The sequence below is a fragment of the Arachis hypogaea genome, chromosome 7, assembly GCF_003086295.3.
Source record: "Arachis hypogaea cultivar Tifrunner chromosome 7, arahy.Tifrunner.gnm2.J5K5, whole genome shotgun sequence".
NCBI lineage: Eukaryota > Viridiplantae > Streptophyta > Magnoliopsida > Fabales > Fabaceae > Arachis > Arachis hypogaea.
The window spans coordinates 81,336,704-81,356,987 of record NC_092042.1 but is presented as its reverse complement, the minus strand read 5'-3'; the positions used below and the strand labels follow the sequence as shown (position 1 = coordinate 81,356,987).

Below are 20,284 nucleotides of genomic sequence, written 5' to 3'. Positions count from 1 at the left end.
CTTTAAGAGTAAAGTTATAAAAAAAATTAATTTATTTAAAATGAAAGTGATGTGATTAAGTGTAATTTACTTAGATGTGATTAAAAATAATTGAATACTATATATAGTAAAAATTGATATTATTGAAGGATAAAATTAAAATAAAATTCATTTTTATGTATCGTTTTTGTCCCCAACGTTTTCATCCTATTTAAGTCCTTAACGTTTCAAAATCGTCTCAATTTTTTTCTGCCGTCAATTCTGTTAACGGATGCCTAATGGCAGAACAACATTGAGTCAATTTTGGAACGTTGGAGATTTAAATAAGTCGATTGAAATATTAGGGACAACTTTAGAACTTATCCTAAACGTTGGGATAAAAACGATACTTTACTCAAAAATAAAGGATTACGTTAACTAAAAAGTTTGCAATTATTTGGAATACGATGAGTCTTTTAATTTCTAAAAGCCGGTGACAAGAAAAGTTCAGATGCGTGGAAGTTATCTGGTTAAAACGAAGTTTTGATTTGGTTATGTGGGTCTAGTGAAATTGGCATATTTTACTTGAGTATGATACAAAATTTCCTATTAGGTAGTACGGCTCTGACGACTCAATGATTGATGTCAGGAGAGACTAGAGTCCTAGACTCCTAATAGTTTTTGTCCTTTTAAGGCATATGCTACACTGAGCTGTTCTAAAATTCTTTCTGAGCTGTTTGCCTTGGCTTCTAGTATAGAATCATTGCAACAAAATAATTGTTATCTAAGGATTAGGATCCTGTTTTGTGTTCAATCTCTACACTTCGCTGTTTGGTATGGAAAAGGAACATCAAAATAAACAATTAACTTGGTCCTCTCTAAAAAAAAGTTTTACATATTAGGAATGCTATGGTCCTAATATTCTGCTGACTACTAAAACGAGTAATTGATGATAAATTTGTCGCTTTTTTATTTTATTATGGAAAAAGTAATGGTATAAGACATCGATATAGAGAAGCAGCATATTTTATAATGGTGTTAGGGAGCTACAAATCGAATGGTGTGAGTGTTTTCAGAAAAATCGGATGGTCTAATTTTCGTTTTATTAAAAAAATCTTTTTATACAACAGTCTGATTTGTTTCTTCCAAAATTTAAAATGTCTTCCCCATGATATTTTCTTTCCAAAATAACTCGCATGATCCGACTTGTTTATAACACAAATCAGAAAAGACTGTCTCACATCTTGGTCTAGCACCACTATATCCCATAATACAACACATCACATACATGCCTCCAATAAAACAAAAAAAATGAGGCCTCTCTTATTTACTTGCGTTTATGAATAATATTTATATTAGATTTACATACCACTACTATAAAAAGAAAAATAATAAACTAAAGAAGAGAGAGTAATACAAAGACAACTAATCGCAATGTGGTTGTAAGTGGCAGAGCAGTGTTAGCAGCATCCGATAATTGCACATTATTATTCATAGTAGTTGGCATATGCTTCTCGTTGGTTGAAAGATGCTCCACGCTCTTATCCAAACCCGGACTCGAAATCTCACACAAACTAATACCAAAATCAAAGGTGGAATCCGCACAATCAGAATCACAACAAAGCCCCGAATTGTTATAAAGCCTTAGCTTCCTTTTCATCCTCCAAATAATTTCCTTCCCAAATGGGACTTTCCCACTTAGCCTATTATCATTGAGCCTCATTTCACTAAGGTTTCTTAAATCTTTGAAGCTTTTGGGGATTGACCCATTAAGCTGGTTCCCATCAAGATGAACCACACGAAGGTTCGTTAATCTGCCTAGTGATTCTGGCACCGGACCATGCAAATTCATATTTGACATTATTAATATCATTAATCCAACCGTGCCTTCAAACACCTCATTGGGTATAATTGCTGGGCCCATTGGGTTTCCTTTCAAGATCAAGGCCTGAAGAGAAATCAGGCTTCTAAGTGAAACAGGAAATGGGCCTTGAATTCTATTGTAGCTCAAATCTAAAAGCATTAGATCTTTTAGGCCCTTGATTTTTTCCGGAATTGGGCCAACAAGCCTGTTTCGACTTAAATCCAGTTTGATAATAGAGTGGCAGTCTCCAATAGTAGCAGGGATTGGGCCCATTAGAAGGTTCTGGCTGAGGTCCAAAACATTCAGACGGGGAAGAACTAAGCCTGGTATGGGACCGGTTAGTTTGTTGCCGCTCAAATCTAACGACCTCAGACCGGAGATCCGGCCCAATGAAACCGGAATAGAACCGTTGAGATTGTTTCTGTGAAGATCGAGGACTCTCAAACGGGTGAGGTTGCCCAAGTCGTTAGGTATTGGGCCGATATGGCCGTTATCCCTGAGCACCAATGTTTGAAGAGATCGGCCCAATAGGCCCAAGAAGGAGGGAATGGGTTGGGGGTTGTAACTGAAACAACGGTAAAAGAAGAGGGTCCTGAGGTGAGGGAGGTTGGTGATGGAAGGGGAAATGGAAGAGTTGGTTGGGTCGCAGGTTGGGAAAGCGGTGTCGTCGGAGAGTGCGCCGAAGGAGAGGGAGACAACGTGGTAGACATTGTCCTTGTCGGGCATGCACTCAATGCCGTGCCAGCGGCCGCGGCACACGTCGGGGATGTCGGTGGCCCAGTGGTTTCCGGTGGCACGCATGATGTTGTAAACTGCCTCTTGTTCACGGGAATCGGTTCGAACAGCGTCTTGCTTCATGGAGAAGGCGGTTTGGGGGCCGTCTACTAGGGTTGATGGCACGGCAGAGTCAGACATGATGACTGTGTATGGCGTTGCATGTTGCAATAACAAGAACGTACACCATAGAAATAGAAGATTATGGAGCTTCATTGTGAAGATGGAGCAAGTTTTTCGTTTGAAATTTGAATAATGATGGGGGTTGGGTTAATATAGCGGCTTGCATGCATTTAATGGATGGACCCATTTAGATTTAGTATTTGTTGTTGCTGCATGTGGGGATAGTCAGCTTATTTATGTATGCTCACGAGAATAGCCGGATTTTTATTTATTAATTCGGAATTGTGAGCTGAGGGGACCGGAACACGCATTTTTGCGCATTTATTTCTATCACGGGATTTACACCCGCCACTCTTTATCACTCATCTTTGGGCCACTCTCGCATGGGCTTTACTACTAACTTTCTTAACTATACCAAAGAAGGGAAACCCAAGATCAAAATACTCAAGGAATCGATATGCATGATCAAAATACTTATCTCTCTGGCCAATGAGCTTTGGCTCTAGTGACATTTCTCTCCTCTCCTCATTTTAAGGTCTAGGATTCAAATCCTAAAGAATGCAATTGAGGATTGTGAAAATATGTGAGAAATGTGTAGATGTGTTGTGTATTTAGAATTGAGAGTTGTCCAATCTATTGGGATACCTAAAATTAAAAATTGTTCAATCCACCGACAAAAAAAAATACTTATCTCTTTGTGTTTTTCTAGTACCTCCGAGGGATTAGTAATTGGCTTTTGGCCTTATGGATAGGTAGTACAAACCAAAAAAAATATTTATGGCCTTATAGATAGGTAGTACAAACCAAAAAAAATATTTAAGAAAATATAAAGAGCCATCACAATTTAATATTTTTGATGAGAAATTAGTTATTAATATTTAAAATTTTAAATTAAAATATATTGTTAAATTTATTAAATTAAAAATTTTATTAAAAATAATAATAAAAAATAATAAATTCTCTTCTTTAAGAAATTAATATAGCCTTTTAATATAAATTCTGCAAATGGATAAACATACAAGCATATTTAATATTGAGTATGTATCCTGAAAAATGAAAGTAGAAATGGGGAATGGGGATGTTGCTCTAAGTGTCGCGGCACGGAGTGGTGTTTGTGAGTCATCAGCTGCAGATAAAGACGCTTGTAAAGAGAAGAACGTGCATGCACAATATGGCAACACGTACTGTAAAACAGGGCATACATACCCAAAGGAGAAAGAAAATAAAAAAATATTGTGTACTATCCTCATTAATAAATCGATTTTGATGCTAGCTCTGTATTTTCCAGCAATTAGTTGCAGCGGGAATAAACACTTGTTAGTTTCATTGAGAGCAAGGAAAGATATTCAAGTTGAAAAGATGAAGCAGCAATCGAAGTCCGGTGGAGGGGGAGCCAGCATGCAACGCAGCGAAAGCATGAGACTACAGGAGAGGAAGGTGAAGGATCTGATGGTCGATAAGAGGCGGCTGGTGGAGGTGCCATACACGGCGTCCCTGGCTGACACCATGAACACGCTGGTGGCAAACAGGGTGTTGGCTGTGCCAGTGGCAGCCCCGCCGGGGCAGTGGATCGGCGCGGGGGGTTCGATGATCGTGGAGTCTGACAAGCAAACAGGAGTGGTGAGAAAGCACTACATCGGGATGGTGACGATGCTTGATATAGTGGCCCACATAGCCGGCGAGGACCACTTGGATTTTGGTGGCGGCGGCGTTGAGATGACAAACGATCTCCATGAAAGGATGTCTGTCTCTGTTTCTTCCATCATAGGCCACTCTTTTGAAGGGCTTAGCCTGTGGACTCTTAATCCCTACACTAGGTATGTAACGGTGCGATAAGTGTTAGGGACAGTAATTTTTTTTATTTGTAGTCATTAAATAGCTATTAATAATAATTTTAATGGTACGAAATTTTCATCTAAAGGTATAAGATTATTCACTTTTCTTTTTGCTGATTAGATAACCAAAATTTAATAAAATTACTCTAGATTTTTTTTTTGAAAAATTATTAGATGATTTAATCTACACTATATTATTAGTATTATGTTATTGTAGCCTGTTAGATTGCATGGAAGTGTTTAGCAAAGGAGTTCATCGTGCGATGGTGCCGGTGGACAGCCAGATGGAGAGTGGATGGTCACCAGGCGGTGGCGTTGAACTGGTGGAGTCTGCTTCCGGCTACCAAATGCTGACTCAGCTGGATGTTGTTAGGTTCTTGAGAGATCACGCATCTGATGAGTTACAGGCCATTCTGGCGCGCTCTGTTCAAGACTTGGGTGCCGACACGGAACAGATCTATGCCATCACTGACCGCACTATTCTCTTGGATGCCATCAAGTGCTTAAAGTCTGCCATGTTGAACGCTGTACCTATTGTTCAATCCTCTGATGACGTCATCGCTGATGATCTCAGGCAGCTCATAAATGGGAGATTTAGGAAGCTTCTTGGGACATTCTCTGCAACTGATTTAAGGGGATGCTACATAAACACGCTCAAGTCATGGTTCGGGATAAGCGCACTTGAATTCACCCAAAACATTTCGGCCAGTCCTTTGTTCGCGGCACCGGAATCACCCATCTCATGGAAGGAGCTTGTGACTTGTCATCTTGAATCTCCTTTGTCGGAGGTGATTGACAAGGCGGTTACCAAGCATGTGCATCGAGTGTGGGTGGTGGATCAGCAGTGTTTGCTCGTTGGTGTTGTGTCTCTCACCGATGTAATTAGAGTTATAAGGCTTGCTCTCATCTCACCTCCCTCTTCACACCAATGATATATGCCACTAAATTTCAGTTCAAGATAGGTGATAGCTCTCTAAGCATGCATGTGTTTCATTTCATCATCATCATATGTAAATGGGACTAATGTTTATCCTTTTTTTTTCCCTATCAAGTTTAAATCTCTACATTTCATTACTTTTTATATTATTGAGCTAATTAACCGCATAGACTATGTACTAGCTAGCTTGTCTGGCTCTGAATGAGACAGAAAATTCGGACAGATTCTCATGAGAACAAAAGGAAAAAAAGGAAGAAGAATAATAATTAGGTGAATGCTACGTTTTTATCGTTTTTTAGCTAAGTTACTAAAATAAATAAATAAATAATATTTAATAAATTTTACATAATTTATTTTTTATTTTAAATATTTTATTTTTTATTTAAAAAAAAAGTTATACAATTTAGGAATCATAAGAAAGACATCATCTAAAGACATCATAAAACTCATCTAATAATTAATAGCAGAATTAAAAAGTTGCAAACTACTAACAATAACTTAGCGTTGGGAACACCAGCTTTATTCAATATTTATTAATGAAAAGTATATATATATATATATATATATATATAATATATATATATATATATATATATATATATATATATATATAGAGTATAGTAACCAGGAAAAAACCCAATAATGATGACCTCGGTAGTTTTGCCAATATTTGAAAATGAACACAATATAATGGAAGAATAGGATAGCTTCTAGCTAGCCATGTGTAAACCACAAACGCTTTTTATTTTTGATACGGAGAAGAGAATGTAGTAATAGTGTAATACAACACTGTGGGGAAGAGAGATGTTTTTTATATAGAAAAGTATAAGGAGTCAATGGTCTAAATGTACAATATGTACAATGGAGGTTTAGACCATTAGTATTATATTGTCCTGTCAGATTACGTTTTTGGGATGAGTGTGTTCATGACATGGTATTAGAGTTGTAGATCCGAAAGGCCAAGGGTTCGATCTTTGGTGAACTTCAAAATTATTATCCCTGGTATTCGGATGGTTATTCTGGATAGTGTGAGTGATGTTCATTTTATTCATGGACCAAAGGTTTAGCCCATTGTATACATTGTACACTTAGGCCATTGGTTCCTAGCACTACCCTTTTTATATATATGGTATCAGCAGAAAACGGAGCCTTCGTTTTGAGTTTGGAAAAAAATAAAAAAAAAATTAAAAATTTTAATCGGACGGCTCGATTTGTAATTTCAAAAATAAAAAAAAAATTAATGTTGAAATCGGACAGTCCGATTTTCATTTTGACAAATTAAAAAAAAATAAAAAATACAAATCGGACCCTCTAATTTGGTGTTTATTTTCTTCTTCAAGCAAATCGGATCATTCGATTTGTAGTTTCTTTTTTTTCAAACAAATCGGACCGTCCAATTTAAATAAAACACCATATAAAAAAATACCTAATCTTCCAATATCAATGTATTACACATGTATTTAACTAATATAAAAAAAATTAGCCAACCACAAAGCTCTAATATACTAATCTAAAAAAAACTAATTATTTAGTATTACTTAGGAACTCCTTGTATTCATCCCAGCCTTATCATTCGGAATTTCGAAGTCATACGAGGAGAAGACGAGAGAAATAAAGGCATTGTTTTTTGCAAAGGACCGAATGGAATAATGGCACGGCCAGCCACGATTTTGAACTCCACAAATTTGTTTAATATAATCATATAATAATTTCTTATATATATTAACCACATTGCAGAATTGGTGTGGTCATCCAAAAGTGTTTTTGAGTTTATCTTGAAAAGTGCTTTCTTTCAAATGCTTACGTCACTACAAAGCATGCTTCCTTTCTTTCTTTATTCTTTTGCTCTTTGCTATCCGTCCCATTATAGAACACTGAACGCACACACTTGTTATTAATAAAATTAAACTTAAATGCATACCTACAGGATTTTCACCAATAAAAAGAAATGGTGGAAACTCCCATAATTAATTACCTCTTCACATAAAATAGTATTATGGAACATTGGATGAATTAATATATTTGACTAAATATGTTTGATTAATCATTTAAAAATTTATAATGTCATATTCATATAAAGATATTATCATATGAGTATTCTTCAAAAGAAATATATTAGTCTGTCAGTAATAGTTATTATCATCATATTGTTATATATAATTAACACTTTTAGCAATATAATTAAATAGTTTGCTTACGTCAGTATACTACTCTGTACAAAGCATGCCTTTGAAGCAAGGTTTTTAATTTAATTATTTACAAATTTAAAAATGCATGCTTCCCCTTTTTTTGAATAAAGTAGACTAAAGTATACATTAACCCATGCTGTTTGGGTTTGCATATTCACTGTACGGTTTAAAATGCGCATTTTAACGCTTATATATTATTGAATGTGTGTCAGGCCAAAAAAAATTAACGACTACATGCAAGTGTGAGAATAATACACACATGAAAGTGTGCAATGCCTATACCTCCGAGTGGATGATGGTGATGACTTAATTACCGGAGATGAGTGTGAATTTTTCTTCTTAAAGTCTCCCCTTATCGCCTGATTTCATATCTCCTTTTTGTTTTCCTCTTTTCTGTGAATAAAATCATGCTCTAAAAAGCATGCATTTTCGAATATACTATAATATATATTGTGTAATAATATATACTGGCATATTCTCGCATGGGATACAGCCAAACTAATTTTAATGTAGGAAGAAGCACTAGATAGAAATTTAATTAATTAATACGTGTGGTCTTAAGTTTAGCGCTCAAAAGTGGGTGCTAAGTTTTAAGTGAGGAGTCCATTTTGTTGTTTGTGCCATCCTCAATTGAAAATGATACCCATCGTCACGTTCTGCAGTTTGTTTCCTGGTTTAAAATTGCACAAAGAGACAAATGAACAATCTCCTCGTATTTTGCCACACTCTAGAGTCTAAACGTTTTCGTCACGGCCTGTTACTCGACTAACACTTGCATTGTCTTTTAAAAATATTGTTTCTATACATAATCATGTTATAATAATGGTGAATTCTTTCAAACTTAATTATGGCAATTTTGTGGGTGATTTACTCTTGTTTATGTGTCACTGTCATAGCCATTGATCAAGTAAAGTTTTCAAAACTTTATTAATTGATTCATTGGTGATAGTAAAAGCTTTTAATGAACCTATAACATAAACATACTACATTAGCTAGTGTATATATATAATGTATAATGTATTGGAGAACATTTACAATTATAATTTCTAATCTCTAAATTTAAAAAAAAAATACCTTCCATCTCTTTCTAAAATTGAACATGCATCTTTGAGAACTAGAAATACGCATAGCATCCATAGTACCTAACCTTGTTTCGTTTTTTGGCCTTTGTTGTATGTTATACCATACATTAATCAACCCAACGTCCATTTAGCAAGCATTATATATCTTTCGAGTTACTGGAGCCGGAATTGGTACTCTGGTTCCGTCGGCTAGGCATCGCCGTTAACTGAGGAAAGGCCGAATGTTAATCTGATGTGGCTCTAGCAGAGAAATTTGTAGCTGAACTTCTGCTTGTGATGAAACTGTGGCTTGTGAAAGCTAGTTTACCATTCCCATTTTTCAGCTGCCTTCGAATTAGGTGCGGCGGATTAGGTAAGGTCACCTTCCTCCAGTAGTTCATTTTTACCCGTTCAAGCTCAACCTTTGGTTGTCATCAAGGTATGTCCGATTAAGTTTTTTTTGTTAATCGAGATTAGTTTAATTTTGATGATAGTCTATGCCTTTTGAACGGTTCTCTATTTAGGGTGTTGGGTTGCTATTCTCGAATTTGAAAATTAAGTCACATTATCCAGTTTTGTGCTGTGGCTAGGTTTGGAGCATTGAAATTAAAACCTTATACTAGAGTCATAAACAATTGGGTTAGTTTAATTGGGTTTGGTTCTGGTAATTTTACATGCAGCTTAGGTTAGCTTCCTGTAGTTGCTGCCATTGGTTCTGTTTATTCACATTTTTTGTCACCAACCTAGATTTTGGCAGGAATAAAATTATGTCCACAAACAAAGATGATGTTAAGAATGATTCTGATAATGATTTGGGTGATGATTTTGATTATCAACCGAATGCAGAAGATGATGCTGAAGATGACGATGTGGATTCGCTGGATTCTACTAGCAAGAGTGAACAAGATTGTGGTGTAAAAAGAATAGCGAATTTAATGGTGGATGATATATTAAACCTGGAGTTTATGACAGAGGATGAGGCTTGCCAATTTTATAACGCTTACGCTTGTTGGCATGGATTTGTAATGAGGAAGGTTGACATCATTAGGGATAATGAAGGTAGAATCATTTGCAGGCAACTTGTTTGCAATAAGAAAGGCTGGAGGAATATGAGGTATCTTGATATGGATGATAGATCAAGGGAGGCAAGGTCACTCACGCGAACCAAGTGTCTAGCTCAGCTTAGGATAAAGCTTGACTACGGCTGCGAAAGTTGGAAGGTATCATGTTTTCTGGAATCTCACAACCACGATCTGACGCCCCCCCAATTTGCGCATCTCGTTCCGGCCAATCGTCGTCTCACTGTTACTGATAAAGTCCAAGTGAAAAATCTTTATAATTTTGGTGTCAATATGTGCCATATTATGGGATATATTGCATTCCAGAAGGGTGGATATCGTCATGATGGCTTCACATGTAAAGATTTGTACAACCACATTGATCGCTATCATAGATCAAAAGTAAAAAACGAGGATACTAATGTGGAAATAAACTATTTGATTGGCAAGTCAAACAACAATCTGCTGTTCTTTGGGAAGTATACGTTCACTAGTGACGAAAGGCTCGAGCATATTTTTTGGGCAGATAGACAATCAATTGTCGACTATCACTGCTTTGGAGATATTGTTGCCTTTGATTCAACGTACAAGAAGAATAAATACAACAAACCTTTGGTTATTTTCTCCTGATGCAATCATCATTGCCAGACTGTTATCTTTGGCTCCGGCCTACTGTCCGACAAAACCACAGACACATATAAGTGATTGTTGGAAACGTTTGTTGAAGCGATGGGTGGAAAAAAATCCTAAAGCAGTAATAACTGATGGAGACTTTGCCATTCGAGATGCAATCAAGAATGTTCTTCCTGATGCGACCCATCGGTCTTATATATGATAACAACGACTGTAGAGATTTTGATCGGAGATGGGCAGCCATTTTGGATAAGCACAACCTTGTTGGGAGTACCTGGATAGAAAAGACATACGAAACTCGTGTGATGTGGTCCCATTGTTTCCTACAAGATAAGTTTTTCGGGTACATAAGGACAACGTCACAGTGTGAAGATATAAACTCTCTCATAAGATTTTATGTTAATCGCAAGAATACCCCCAGAAAATTCATGTATAACATGGATAGGGCCTTAAAGGAGTATAGAAACAATGAATTAATAGCTGCCTTTAAGTCTCAGTGCTCTGAGCCAGTGATGATTACCTCATTGGAGGTATATGAAAGATCTGCATCATGTTATTTCACTCGCAACATTTTTAAGGAAATTCGTAATGAGATTTAGAGGGCATGGGCTTTAAATATCAAGGTACTAAGCACAACCTTGAACAAGGTTGAGTTCAGTGTGATTGCTCTTGGAGACCCGGCCAAAGATCGACGGGTGGAAGTCGATAAAAGTAAGAATCTGTTCTCGTGCTCGTTAGCTGTATGAATCACATAGTATTCCATGTAGTCACATTTTCTGTGCCATGAAGTTCGAAAACATATTTGAGTTTTCAGAGTCGTTGATCTATAAAAGATGGACAAATAATGCAAAGAACGATTTTATTAGCACAGAAATGCCTGTAAATGATGACGTCGAAAGGATCTTAAAGTTTCGAGTTGGTGCATTGGCATCGCATTGCAACAAGCTGTGTGATATTGCTTGCAAGGACCTTGCAGACTTTGACGAAGTTCAATCTGAACTTGTGAAGTTAGTTATCCGCTTACAGTCACACAAACAAGGCAAGTCAACTCCTAATCCGAACGTGGAAGGCATCAACGATCCCTTTGTTGTCAAATGTAAAGGAGCCCCTTCGAAGAGGTTTTCTTGGAGGAAGAAGAGATCATGCTCTAATTGCCACAAGTACGATCATTACTACAAGCGCTGTCCAGATCTGATGCAGCATATTGTGCAAGGTAACCCTTGCGAGCGATCGGACGGCAATGCATCAGCCAAGGACTCAGGTTTTAGTCAAGAAATGTTTTCTAATTCTTCGAGGTCATTTTCAGTTAAGTCCGAAGACCTTTCACGACCTAAGACCAAGGTACGATTTGTTTACACTAACTAATATGATGCTGGTGAAAACTTTTTCGTTGGGTGTCTCTTTCAAAAGCATTAAACTATGTGAATGTATACCTCTGTGTGTGCAACCTTTTAAAAAGGGTAGTCAAGGAAATTTATGGCCACGGGTATGAGGAACCGGAAGGGTAACGACAACACCTTTAATGAGGTAATTTTTCTGAATCTCATCCTTTAATTTTTGTCACATGAATTGGGTAAATTAATGAAGATCGTCTTCTTTAAAAAAAAAACAAACAATCAAGCCTCCATGAAAGCAGTGAATCCATTGATTTCACGTCCATGAATGATTTTTTCAACAAAAACTTCTACTCGGTAAAGCAGGTGCGTTGCGTTAAACTCCTTTTAATCACTTTGCGATGAATGACCATTATGCTTTTATGCATGATTATGGTTTATGTTTCGCGATAATCATGTCATTATCAGGTGAAGGACTCACACCAGGAGAAAGGACATTTATTCACAAACTATGAATGCGATAATCATGTCATGAATGAAAAATGTGACACAACACATGTGCAGCACGATGTCGAAGATTTGTTACCGTCGTGATGCCTTGTGGAAACAAACAAGGATTGTACATGGCATTGTTCGCGTCGATGCATAAAATATGCTGATCAATTGGAAGATTTCGTCTTCAGAATTTAGTGCATTACAAATTTTACTTTTATATGCATGATTTAATATATTTCAGAATTTTGGGTCAAAATGCATGATTTATTCTGATTAATTGGCCGCAAGAAGTAATGCCTATGTATTTACCATTGTAATTACAAGACTTCTGGTATGGAATCCAACAACACAATGCTCTAGAGAAATTTCTGACCCTCACTGGGACCACGGTAGATCATATTTTTCAACTTATGGTTTCGGTTATGTCCCAAATATAGATGTATACAACATCATACATATGTGCAAAAGGGACATAGCTGATGCGTACGTTTTTATCTTTAGATATTATTCAAGGCATTCTACATGATTTCACTGTGTTAATTGTCTCTCTGGTGTCGAAAAAATTGACCCTAACTCTGTTTTTCATAATGGTCATACATATTGGATTACTGGTACAAGAGATAGTTATGCTACACCCAAGTCTGTTTTATGTTACAGTGTCGAACATGAATCTTTTAGCGAGATGTCTATTCCAGTAGGTGCAATATATACCGTTCACAATTTACTAACCCACAACGACAAACTTGCACTCCTCGCTCATACACACAATGAATTTGGTTATGTCACATCAATTTGGCACTTGAACGAGGACGCTGGTGGAAAAAAAATATTAGAGCAATACTACAAGTTTGGGAGTCAAAGCATCAGAGAAAATCTCATACTATTCGTGGATGATAACCTAATTCTGTTGGTTAACAATTCAAAGGAAAGAGAGTTACTCATCAATTCCAGGTACAGAGAGCTTGTGTTGACAGAATATGACATTAAACATGGCATAAGAAATCTATTAGTGAGGAGAGCATGGCAAACCCCAAGAACGCCACACCCAATAACAGTTAGGTCTACACTCAAGTATTTTGAAGAGATGTTTCCGTTTTAGAAATAATTCACAGTTAAATCTAGTCCGACTTAATGTATTATGAAACTTTGTTGAACGTCTATGTTAAGTATTCTGGTTGGACATCTTTGTGGTTGTGTTTTCGATATCTTATTTCGTAACTTATTTGTTAAACTATTCGTAACTTCTAATTCTAAGTGTCATTATCTAATTTTAACTTTTATTTTATTCTATGTTTTACATTGGTTTAAGGTCCGCATAAGTAAGGGAAATGTTTACATAACAACTTCATTCTATATAGCTTTATATGTTTTGTAGTGTTCTTCATCTATAAGCATTTTTACAATAGCGTTATTCTATTTCTAACCACCCAACTATATAGATTAGGGAACAAATATCAAGTTAACATAGACAAACTGTGTATCAAACTCAACTTAGCACCAAACAATTAAGGAGAATATTCTACCCACCAATAGTAGACTATTCAAATGAAAAATGAACCGTGTAAATGGCTGCAATTAGTATAGACATATACATAAATGGATATAATAGTTACCTGGAGCAACACATTGTACATGGTTGGACTTAAGATTAAAAAAGGAGTACGGCTTAACCCGCTTCATGCCACTTGTTGAATTATCCACTCTTGTACACATATTTTTTTGGGAAGTTGGCCCACTTTACTTGTTGGCCCTATTTACTTCTAAAATGACATGAACTACAAAAAATGAAAGTTTTTTCAGGTTAGTTCACCGAGCCCAATCCCAAGCAGAACAAACAGATTAATTATTTCCTTAATTAAAGTAAGAAACACTGGGGGGGAGAAATATTGAATATCAACTCCTCTACTATCTTATACCTTAGTTCCAGACAAGAACTGAACGGGCATGATGATGAATCGACACTGTTGAAATAATTTATCTTAATATGCAACAAAATTTGACTTATACCTTACTACGTAACATGATTCCACCAAAAACGACAACATAAAAATGAGCAATTAAGAAACTACTTGACATAAGTAAAAAAGAAACTTACATGATGTCCACTGGTTTCATGCCAACAATTGTCGGTACCACGAATGTGTTGTACGTTGACACAACCTAATCTTTATATAGTAACACCTGCAATAACCCATACACTCATTGAAGGTTACTATATCGGAAGTAAAACAAATCGTTGAAATGTTTGGTGATATACTAGTGTAATGAAGACCACGTATCTGGCGTCAATTATTTATTGTGGTGGCTGGATTATTTCTGTCATGAGAATCACCTAGTAATCTATCAATTTTATCAAATTTTCTTCTTGTGACTCTTATAGAATTGCCAAACATGACTTATTACATGATTGCAATGTTAAGCATTTATATCAATAAAAAATGTTGTTATTTTCTGATTTTTGGACGAGTTACTACAACACAATAGCCTTTATATGTTATTGAAATTACAAAGGAACTTGGATAGCTAACTCATAACTAACAAAAATATATACCATAAGACATATATGTATCTATAGGTAAAACAAGAACATGTTACTACATACATAATCAAATTCCAACCATCTTGCCTATATCAATGAAAGTTTATGTCACGAAACGGCATCAACAATTTCTCTTTTAAAATTTTCAATCAATTTTGTGTTAAAATTCTAAAAAAAAATTCACAAATTACCATAGATAACGTAATTGTCTCGAACTATCTCCAAACAAAGAGAATCACATAACCTTGCAGCAATTTAACAATGATATCATGCTCTTGTCTTTGACAAACAGAACAAAGAAGAAAATTGTTGTTATGTTTCTGAACCTATTAGAGGTGTTTGTGGTTCTGGTTTTTATCTAATCATTAGACTTTGTTGATGAAGCCTCCTTCTCTCTTGCAGCTGCTTCTCTATTCTTCTTCTTCAACTCTGTTTTTCTACTTTTTTTGTTCAACAGTTTCTCTAGGTTTACTATTCTTTTCTCTACATGAGCAATCAAGTTCTCTAGTCCCAAATGTTCTTCAACAACATTCAACTTGCCGTCACCCAGTGTCCTTGTTGGCTCCACTGCTCTGACTCTTACAATGTGGTTATCAACCCAGACAAAGAATTTGCAATGTGGTTGTGTCACATAAATCGAATAGAACACAATGAATGTATGCTGGTACAAAATACTACAATTCAATCTAATACACATATATCACTGTAATTACCCGTAGACTCTAAATCTAAAAAATTCTTTCTAACTTTTAAACTATTTTTTATGTCAGATCAGGTTCGATGTCAAAATCAATTTATTAATCTAGGTAGATCTATTTCCAATAAATCAACTTTTTTTTTAATTCTCAATCATTCTTCAAAAGTAACCAGCTCCAATATCAAATTATATACAAAATCAACCCAATTCAACAGCAAACCACTTATGAAATCAAATCATTTTTATATCCAATTGTCATGCCATTCCCAACAATTCAAAATTACAACCACAACAACTTGAGTCCGGAAAAATCACCAAAATCTAGAGTCTAAACCTCCATTTCAAAAATTCAAAATTTAATCCAATTTCAGCATAAACTTAGTATGCATACATGAAGAATTGTGTGCTTACCTTTAACAATGGACATCCAAAAATTATCCTATTCGGGTGGATGTTTGTCTTCGACATGTAACAGAAGGCATATTTTTCACAGAAGCATTTTGGAGTCACACCATCTTTTACATCCCCAGGTTGCAGCAAACATGAGGTTGCATATCCAGCTTTGAGTTCGTGTTGTCTGCCGTCTCCACCTTTGCTTCGTCTCGTGTTTGAGGAGCATGCATCACTGGCCATCAATCTAATTAACATTTAACACCACCATAAACAACTATGATCAACTACTGCATTCGAAATTAAAACAATCTTCTTCCATGACCAGTGATTAAAAAAAGTGAGTAACAGAACAAATAACGGAAGATTGGTAGTGAAATTCAAAAAAATACAAACGCATGAGCAAGAAGAAGACGCAGTAAGCCTTACAAGGGTCTTTGGATAGGGTTTCATATTCCGGTCGCCGGTTCCTGATCGGGGAGTGGACAAGTTACGGTCTTCGAGGGATTCGAAAAAACTTAACCCTGCCGGTGAGTCACCGAAAAAAAGCAACGCATGAGCTACAAGAAGAACCAGTGGGCAGGGCATTCGAGGTTTTCGGATGAACTTATCCCAGCCGATGAGTCACCAAAAAATAAAAAATGCATTACATAGAAGAAGAAACAGTGGGGCTTACAAGGGTGTTTTGAGAGGATTTTACAGTGGGTCACCACTAGAAGAAGAAGCAATAGGCAACGTCTTCGCTTTCGGGTCAGCTTAACCCTGCTGGTGAGTCACCGAAGCATACAGACGCATGGGGTAGAGGAAGAAGCAGTGGGCCTTCCAACGAGGGTTTGACTTTGACAAATTAGGAATAAAGCTTCTTAATTTCGAAATATTTGGTAAAATTTAACTATTTGCACATTGTACCTGGAGTACATATACGTTATGTAGAATAATGTACATAACATAGAATACAATGTAGTGTGAAAACATTTAATGACTCAATTAATAAAGCTTTAATTTAAAAACTTTTCTTAATCAATGGATGTAATGGGTGACACCTAAGTAAGGATAAATCACCCACAAAATTACTATGGATTTGAAAGAATTCACCTATAATAATATTTGTAAAAAGAAGAATGATAATAATAAAGAAATATTTTAGGTTCATGCTTTCGTGCGTGCAGAATGTTTTTGTTACAAGAGCATGTTGATAGTTAATTATGATAAAATGAGATTACACTCAACTCTAAAACTAAATAGCGACAATGGGAACATGAAAAAAGTTATTTCCTCACTCAAGGTTTGTTTAAGAATTACCCTTATATATTACCACAACCAGACTTCAATGCAGCATCAGAGTGAGTCCACAGAGATGTTGGTTCGAGGGTTTCTTTACCTTACCTATTTACTTTAATTTCCCCGAGAAAGTGAAAAGTTGACAGAAGACAGAGTAAAAAAATGGGGACTGAAAGATAAGAGAAAGGTGAATAAGGGAATGCATTCGGTTGCCATAGCATACCCTAATAGAGTACTATATACTATACTATATGATATGAAATAGTTAGCTAAAAAGGAAGAAGTCAGGATATTTTAGAAAGAAAGATTTAAATTAGCTAGCATGCCTGCTTTTTTAAAACACATGTTTAGATTATTATTAGTAAAATTATTTAATAAATACATAGGAAGCCACTCAAATAAAGATTAATAAAACGTCTTTTTTTTAAATATATTTTTTAATAATTAAAATTTAATACATATAACTGATTAAATCGTGTTATTTTTGTTAAAATTTGATCAAACAAATTAATTTAGCTAAAAAATCGATGAATTAGATGTTAAACTTATCTAAATTAATATTTTTTATAAAAATAACTATAATATTCTAATTATAAAAAATAATTAAAATACTCTTATTATATATATTTTGAGAACCCTAATAATTTTTTTCTCTATGTGCCGTCAAGTAATTAAGATTTAGAATTTTCAATATATATATATATAAATATATATATATATATATATAATGAGTATTGTCGTAATTTTTTATATGGGTATTGTAGTTATTTTTTATAAAAAAAAATTAGATTAGATTAAACTTTAGTTCATCAATTTTGTTGTCAAATTAGTTTGTCTAATTTAATTATAACATAAATAATACAGTTAAATCGATTACACATTAAATTTTAATTGTTAAAAAATATTTTTAAAAAAAGACATTTTAATTGTTTTTATCTAAGTAACTCTCATAAATATATTAAAAACTAAATTATATATCTTTTATAAAAAAATTGTAATTAATAACTTTATTTTGTGTCATAAAACTGAATATTAGTTAAACTCTGAGAATATTAAGGTCAAATTTCAATTTTAGAAAAGAAATTTACATTATTAACAAAGATTAATTAATCAAATCTTTTTTAATTTGTGGACTATGTTGGTTGACAAATTAACTGAGGTTATTACATTTGTATCAGTACAATATATATATATATATATACACACCAATAAAAAGGACTAAAGGGAAACATAGCTTAATTAAGATGGTAAATTCTTCGCATAAAAGAAACCACTTTTAATTCAAATGACGTAGTATTGACATACTCACCTAAAATTCGCTGATTGAAATATTATTTGTAACTTAAAAAAGAATCACCTTTGCTACGAAATGTTATTGTAAGAGAGTTGTATATCTCATGGATTAAACTGCGTGGCTATACAAATAGCATTTTTGGAAAGTATATGAAGGGGAAAGTGTGAACAGTGGAAAAGGGGGCGAGGGGTGACTGACAAGTTACCGGGTGGAAGGAGTTGTCGGGGACGGGGGTGAGGAAGGTGGAAAGGAGAGGCGCACGCGAAGTGACCGGGAACGGGAGGAAAAGGTGATGACCTGGCCTGGGGGTATGTAGTAGGTCTCTCTAGCATGGTCCGGTAGATACCCCACATTGATCTCGGTATTCCCCCTTCAATTTGCACGCCTTCCATTCATGCACAAGAGGAACCCTTCCCTTTCCTTTTGGAATATATAGCATGCTCCCCCGTGAATATTAGAGGCCAAAACAAAAGACAAGAAAAGGAAGTTGTAATTAATTAAGAGCGAGTCAAAACGGGTGTGCCAGTGTGGATGCTTGGTCTGGGTGCGGACCTCTTGTGGGCCGACATGAACCGCCTACTGGGCTTCCTCTTCCACCAGGGAGTGCTGGACGAGCACTTCTTGCAGCTTCACCACCTCCAGGACGAGTCCTCCCCAAGCTTCGTCTCCGAGGTGCTCAACATCTACTTCCACGAGTCTGAGAAGCTTCTCAACAATCTCAGATCATTGCTCATGGATAGGGACTTCTCCGACTACAACAAAATGGGAATCCATTTGAATCAATTCATGGGAAGCAGCTCCAGCATTGGCGCCAAGAGACTCACCACTGTCTGCCTTGCCTTTCGTGCTGCTACTCAACACAGTAACCGTCCTGGATGCCTTCGAGCCTTGGAGATGCTGGAACATGAATATTGCTATCTCAAGAACAAACTGCATGAACTATTCCAAGTAATTCAACTACTCTTCATTATTACATTATTCATTATTACATCATCGTCATCATAATATAATGTTTGTGCAGATAGAGCAGCAACGTGCTTTGGCAGCAGCAGCCAGATACCCACTGCAGAATAACCAATAAAAAAAAATCCATCTCCATCTGCATGGATTAATTGTTTTAATATATTCCTAATTAAACTAGCGGGGTCATCGCCATTTTGAATTCTAATATATTAATTAATGTAAATATATAGAAGCCAGCGCTCATGCATGCTCGCTTGCGCTCTTCTAATTAAGTCTCTATTTCATTCAATATAATCTTCTTTCCAAGAGAACTGCATGCCTGGGCATGGAACTCAGATTAACTATATACTCTTGTTAATATCTTCTTAATCACTTCCACGATTTTAAAGCTAAGCTTTATGTTTCCTAATTCCATTAACTAAAAGAGAAACGCACCTAGGAAAAAAGAATGAACTCGCTTGAAAATATTAGAATAGAAACAGTTATAAAGTTTGGCTCTGACTAAACCTTGCACAACAAGTCAGAAACATATATACATTGTTTATAAGGCTGCGAGGTTGTTTTTAAGAATGGGACAGGACAACACACAAATGGATAGAGACATAAAATTTTGTGTTCTTGTATTCTGTTTGGTGATAAACTAGAATAAATTATGAAAATTCAATTTATTCTTATTTTTTTCATTCAAAAAATTTGAGATGAAAAATATAACAATAAAAAATATAATTATGAAAAATTAATAAGAATAATGAAAAAAATAAAAAATAAGTTGTGTCTCTTGTTAGTATCTCCGCTGTCACGATGGACACAAAATACACTAATTCAGTGTTTTTGGACACATTGTCTCTGTTCATATCTT

General features: G+C 35.4%; 4 protein-coding genes across 4 annotated transcripts; 3 read left to right on the top strand and 1 right to left on the bottom strand.

Annotated features, from left to right (window-relative positions):
- Positions 1 to 1,093: 1,093 nt before the first annotated feature.
- On the bottom strand, positions 1,094 to 3,060 carry LOC112703781 (protein TOO MANY MOUTHS-like). The gene has a single exon (XM_025755378.2). The coding sequence runs from the start codon at positions 2,810 to 2,812 to the stop codon at positions 1,355 to 1,357; it is 1,458 nt and encodes a 485-aa protein (XP_025611163.1). The 5' UTR covers positions 2,813 to 3,060; the 3' UTR covers positions 1,094 to 1,354.
- Positions 3,061 to 3,769: 709 nt separating this feature from the next.
- On the top strand, positions 3,770 to 5,628 carry LOC112703780 (SNF1-related protein kinase regulatory subunit gamma-like PV42a). The gene is made up of 2 exons (XM_025755377.2): positions 3,770 to 4,536; positions 4,772 to 5,628. Exons 1-2 carry the CDS (start codon positions 3,773 to 3,775, stop codon positions 5,484 to 5,486), a joined length of 1,479 nt encoding a protein of 492 aa, XP_025611162.1. The 5' UTR covers positions 3,770 to 3,772; the 3' UTR covers positions 5,487 to 5,628.
- Positions 5,629 to 9,508: 3,880 nt separating this feature from the next.
- LOC112701698 (protein FAR1-RELATED SEQUENCE 5-like) lies at positions 9,509 to 10,429 on the top strand. The gene has a single exon (XM_025752427.1). The coding sequence runs from the start codon at positions 9,509 to 9,511 to the stop codon at positions 10,427 to 10,429; it is 921 nt and encodes a 306-aa protein (XP_025608212.1).
- An 8,031-nt stretch (positions 10,430 to 18,460) lies between these two features.
- Positions 18,461 to 19,769, top strand: LOC112704169 (pseudo histidine-containing phosphotransfer protein 6-like). Its single transcript, XM_025755696.3, has 2 exons — positions 18,461 to 19,410; positions 19,484 to 19,769. The coding sequence occupies exons 1-2, from the start codon at positions 18,994 to 18,996 to the stop codon at positions 19,541 to 19,543; spliced, it is 477 nt and encodes a 158-aa protein (XP_025611481.1). The 5' UTR covers positions 18,461 to 18,993; the 3' UTR covers positions 19,544 to 19,769.
- The last annotated feature ends 515 nt before the right edge of the window (positions 19,770 to 20,284 follow it).

Coding starts and splice junctions, on each gene's coding strand:
- LOC112703781 (XM_025755378.2), bottom strand. CDS start 2,812: ATGAAGCTCCATAATCTTCTATTTCTATGGTGTACGTTCTTGTTATTG.
- LOC112704169 (XM_025755696.3), top strand. CDS start 18,994: ATGCTTGGTCTGGGTGCGGACCTCTTGTGGGCCGACATGAACCGCCTA. Junction 19,411..19,483: donor AACTGCATGAACTATTCCAA/GTAATTCAACTA, acceptor ATGTTTGTGCAG/ATAGAGCAGCAACGTGCTTT.
- LOC112703780 (XM_025755377.2), top strand. CDS start 3,773: ATGAAAGTAGAAATGGGGAATGGGGATGTTGCTCTAAGTGTCGCGGCA. Junction 4,537..4,771: donor ACTCTTAATCCCTACACTAG/GTATGTAACGGT, acceptor ATGTTATTGTAG/CCTGTTAGATTGCATGGAAG.
- LOC112701698 (XM_025752427.1), top strand. CDS start 9,509: ATGTCCACAAACAAAGATGATGTTAAGAATGATTCTGATAATGATTTG.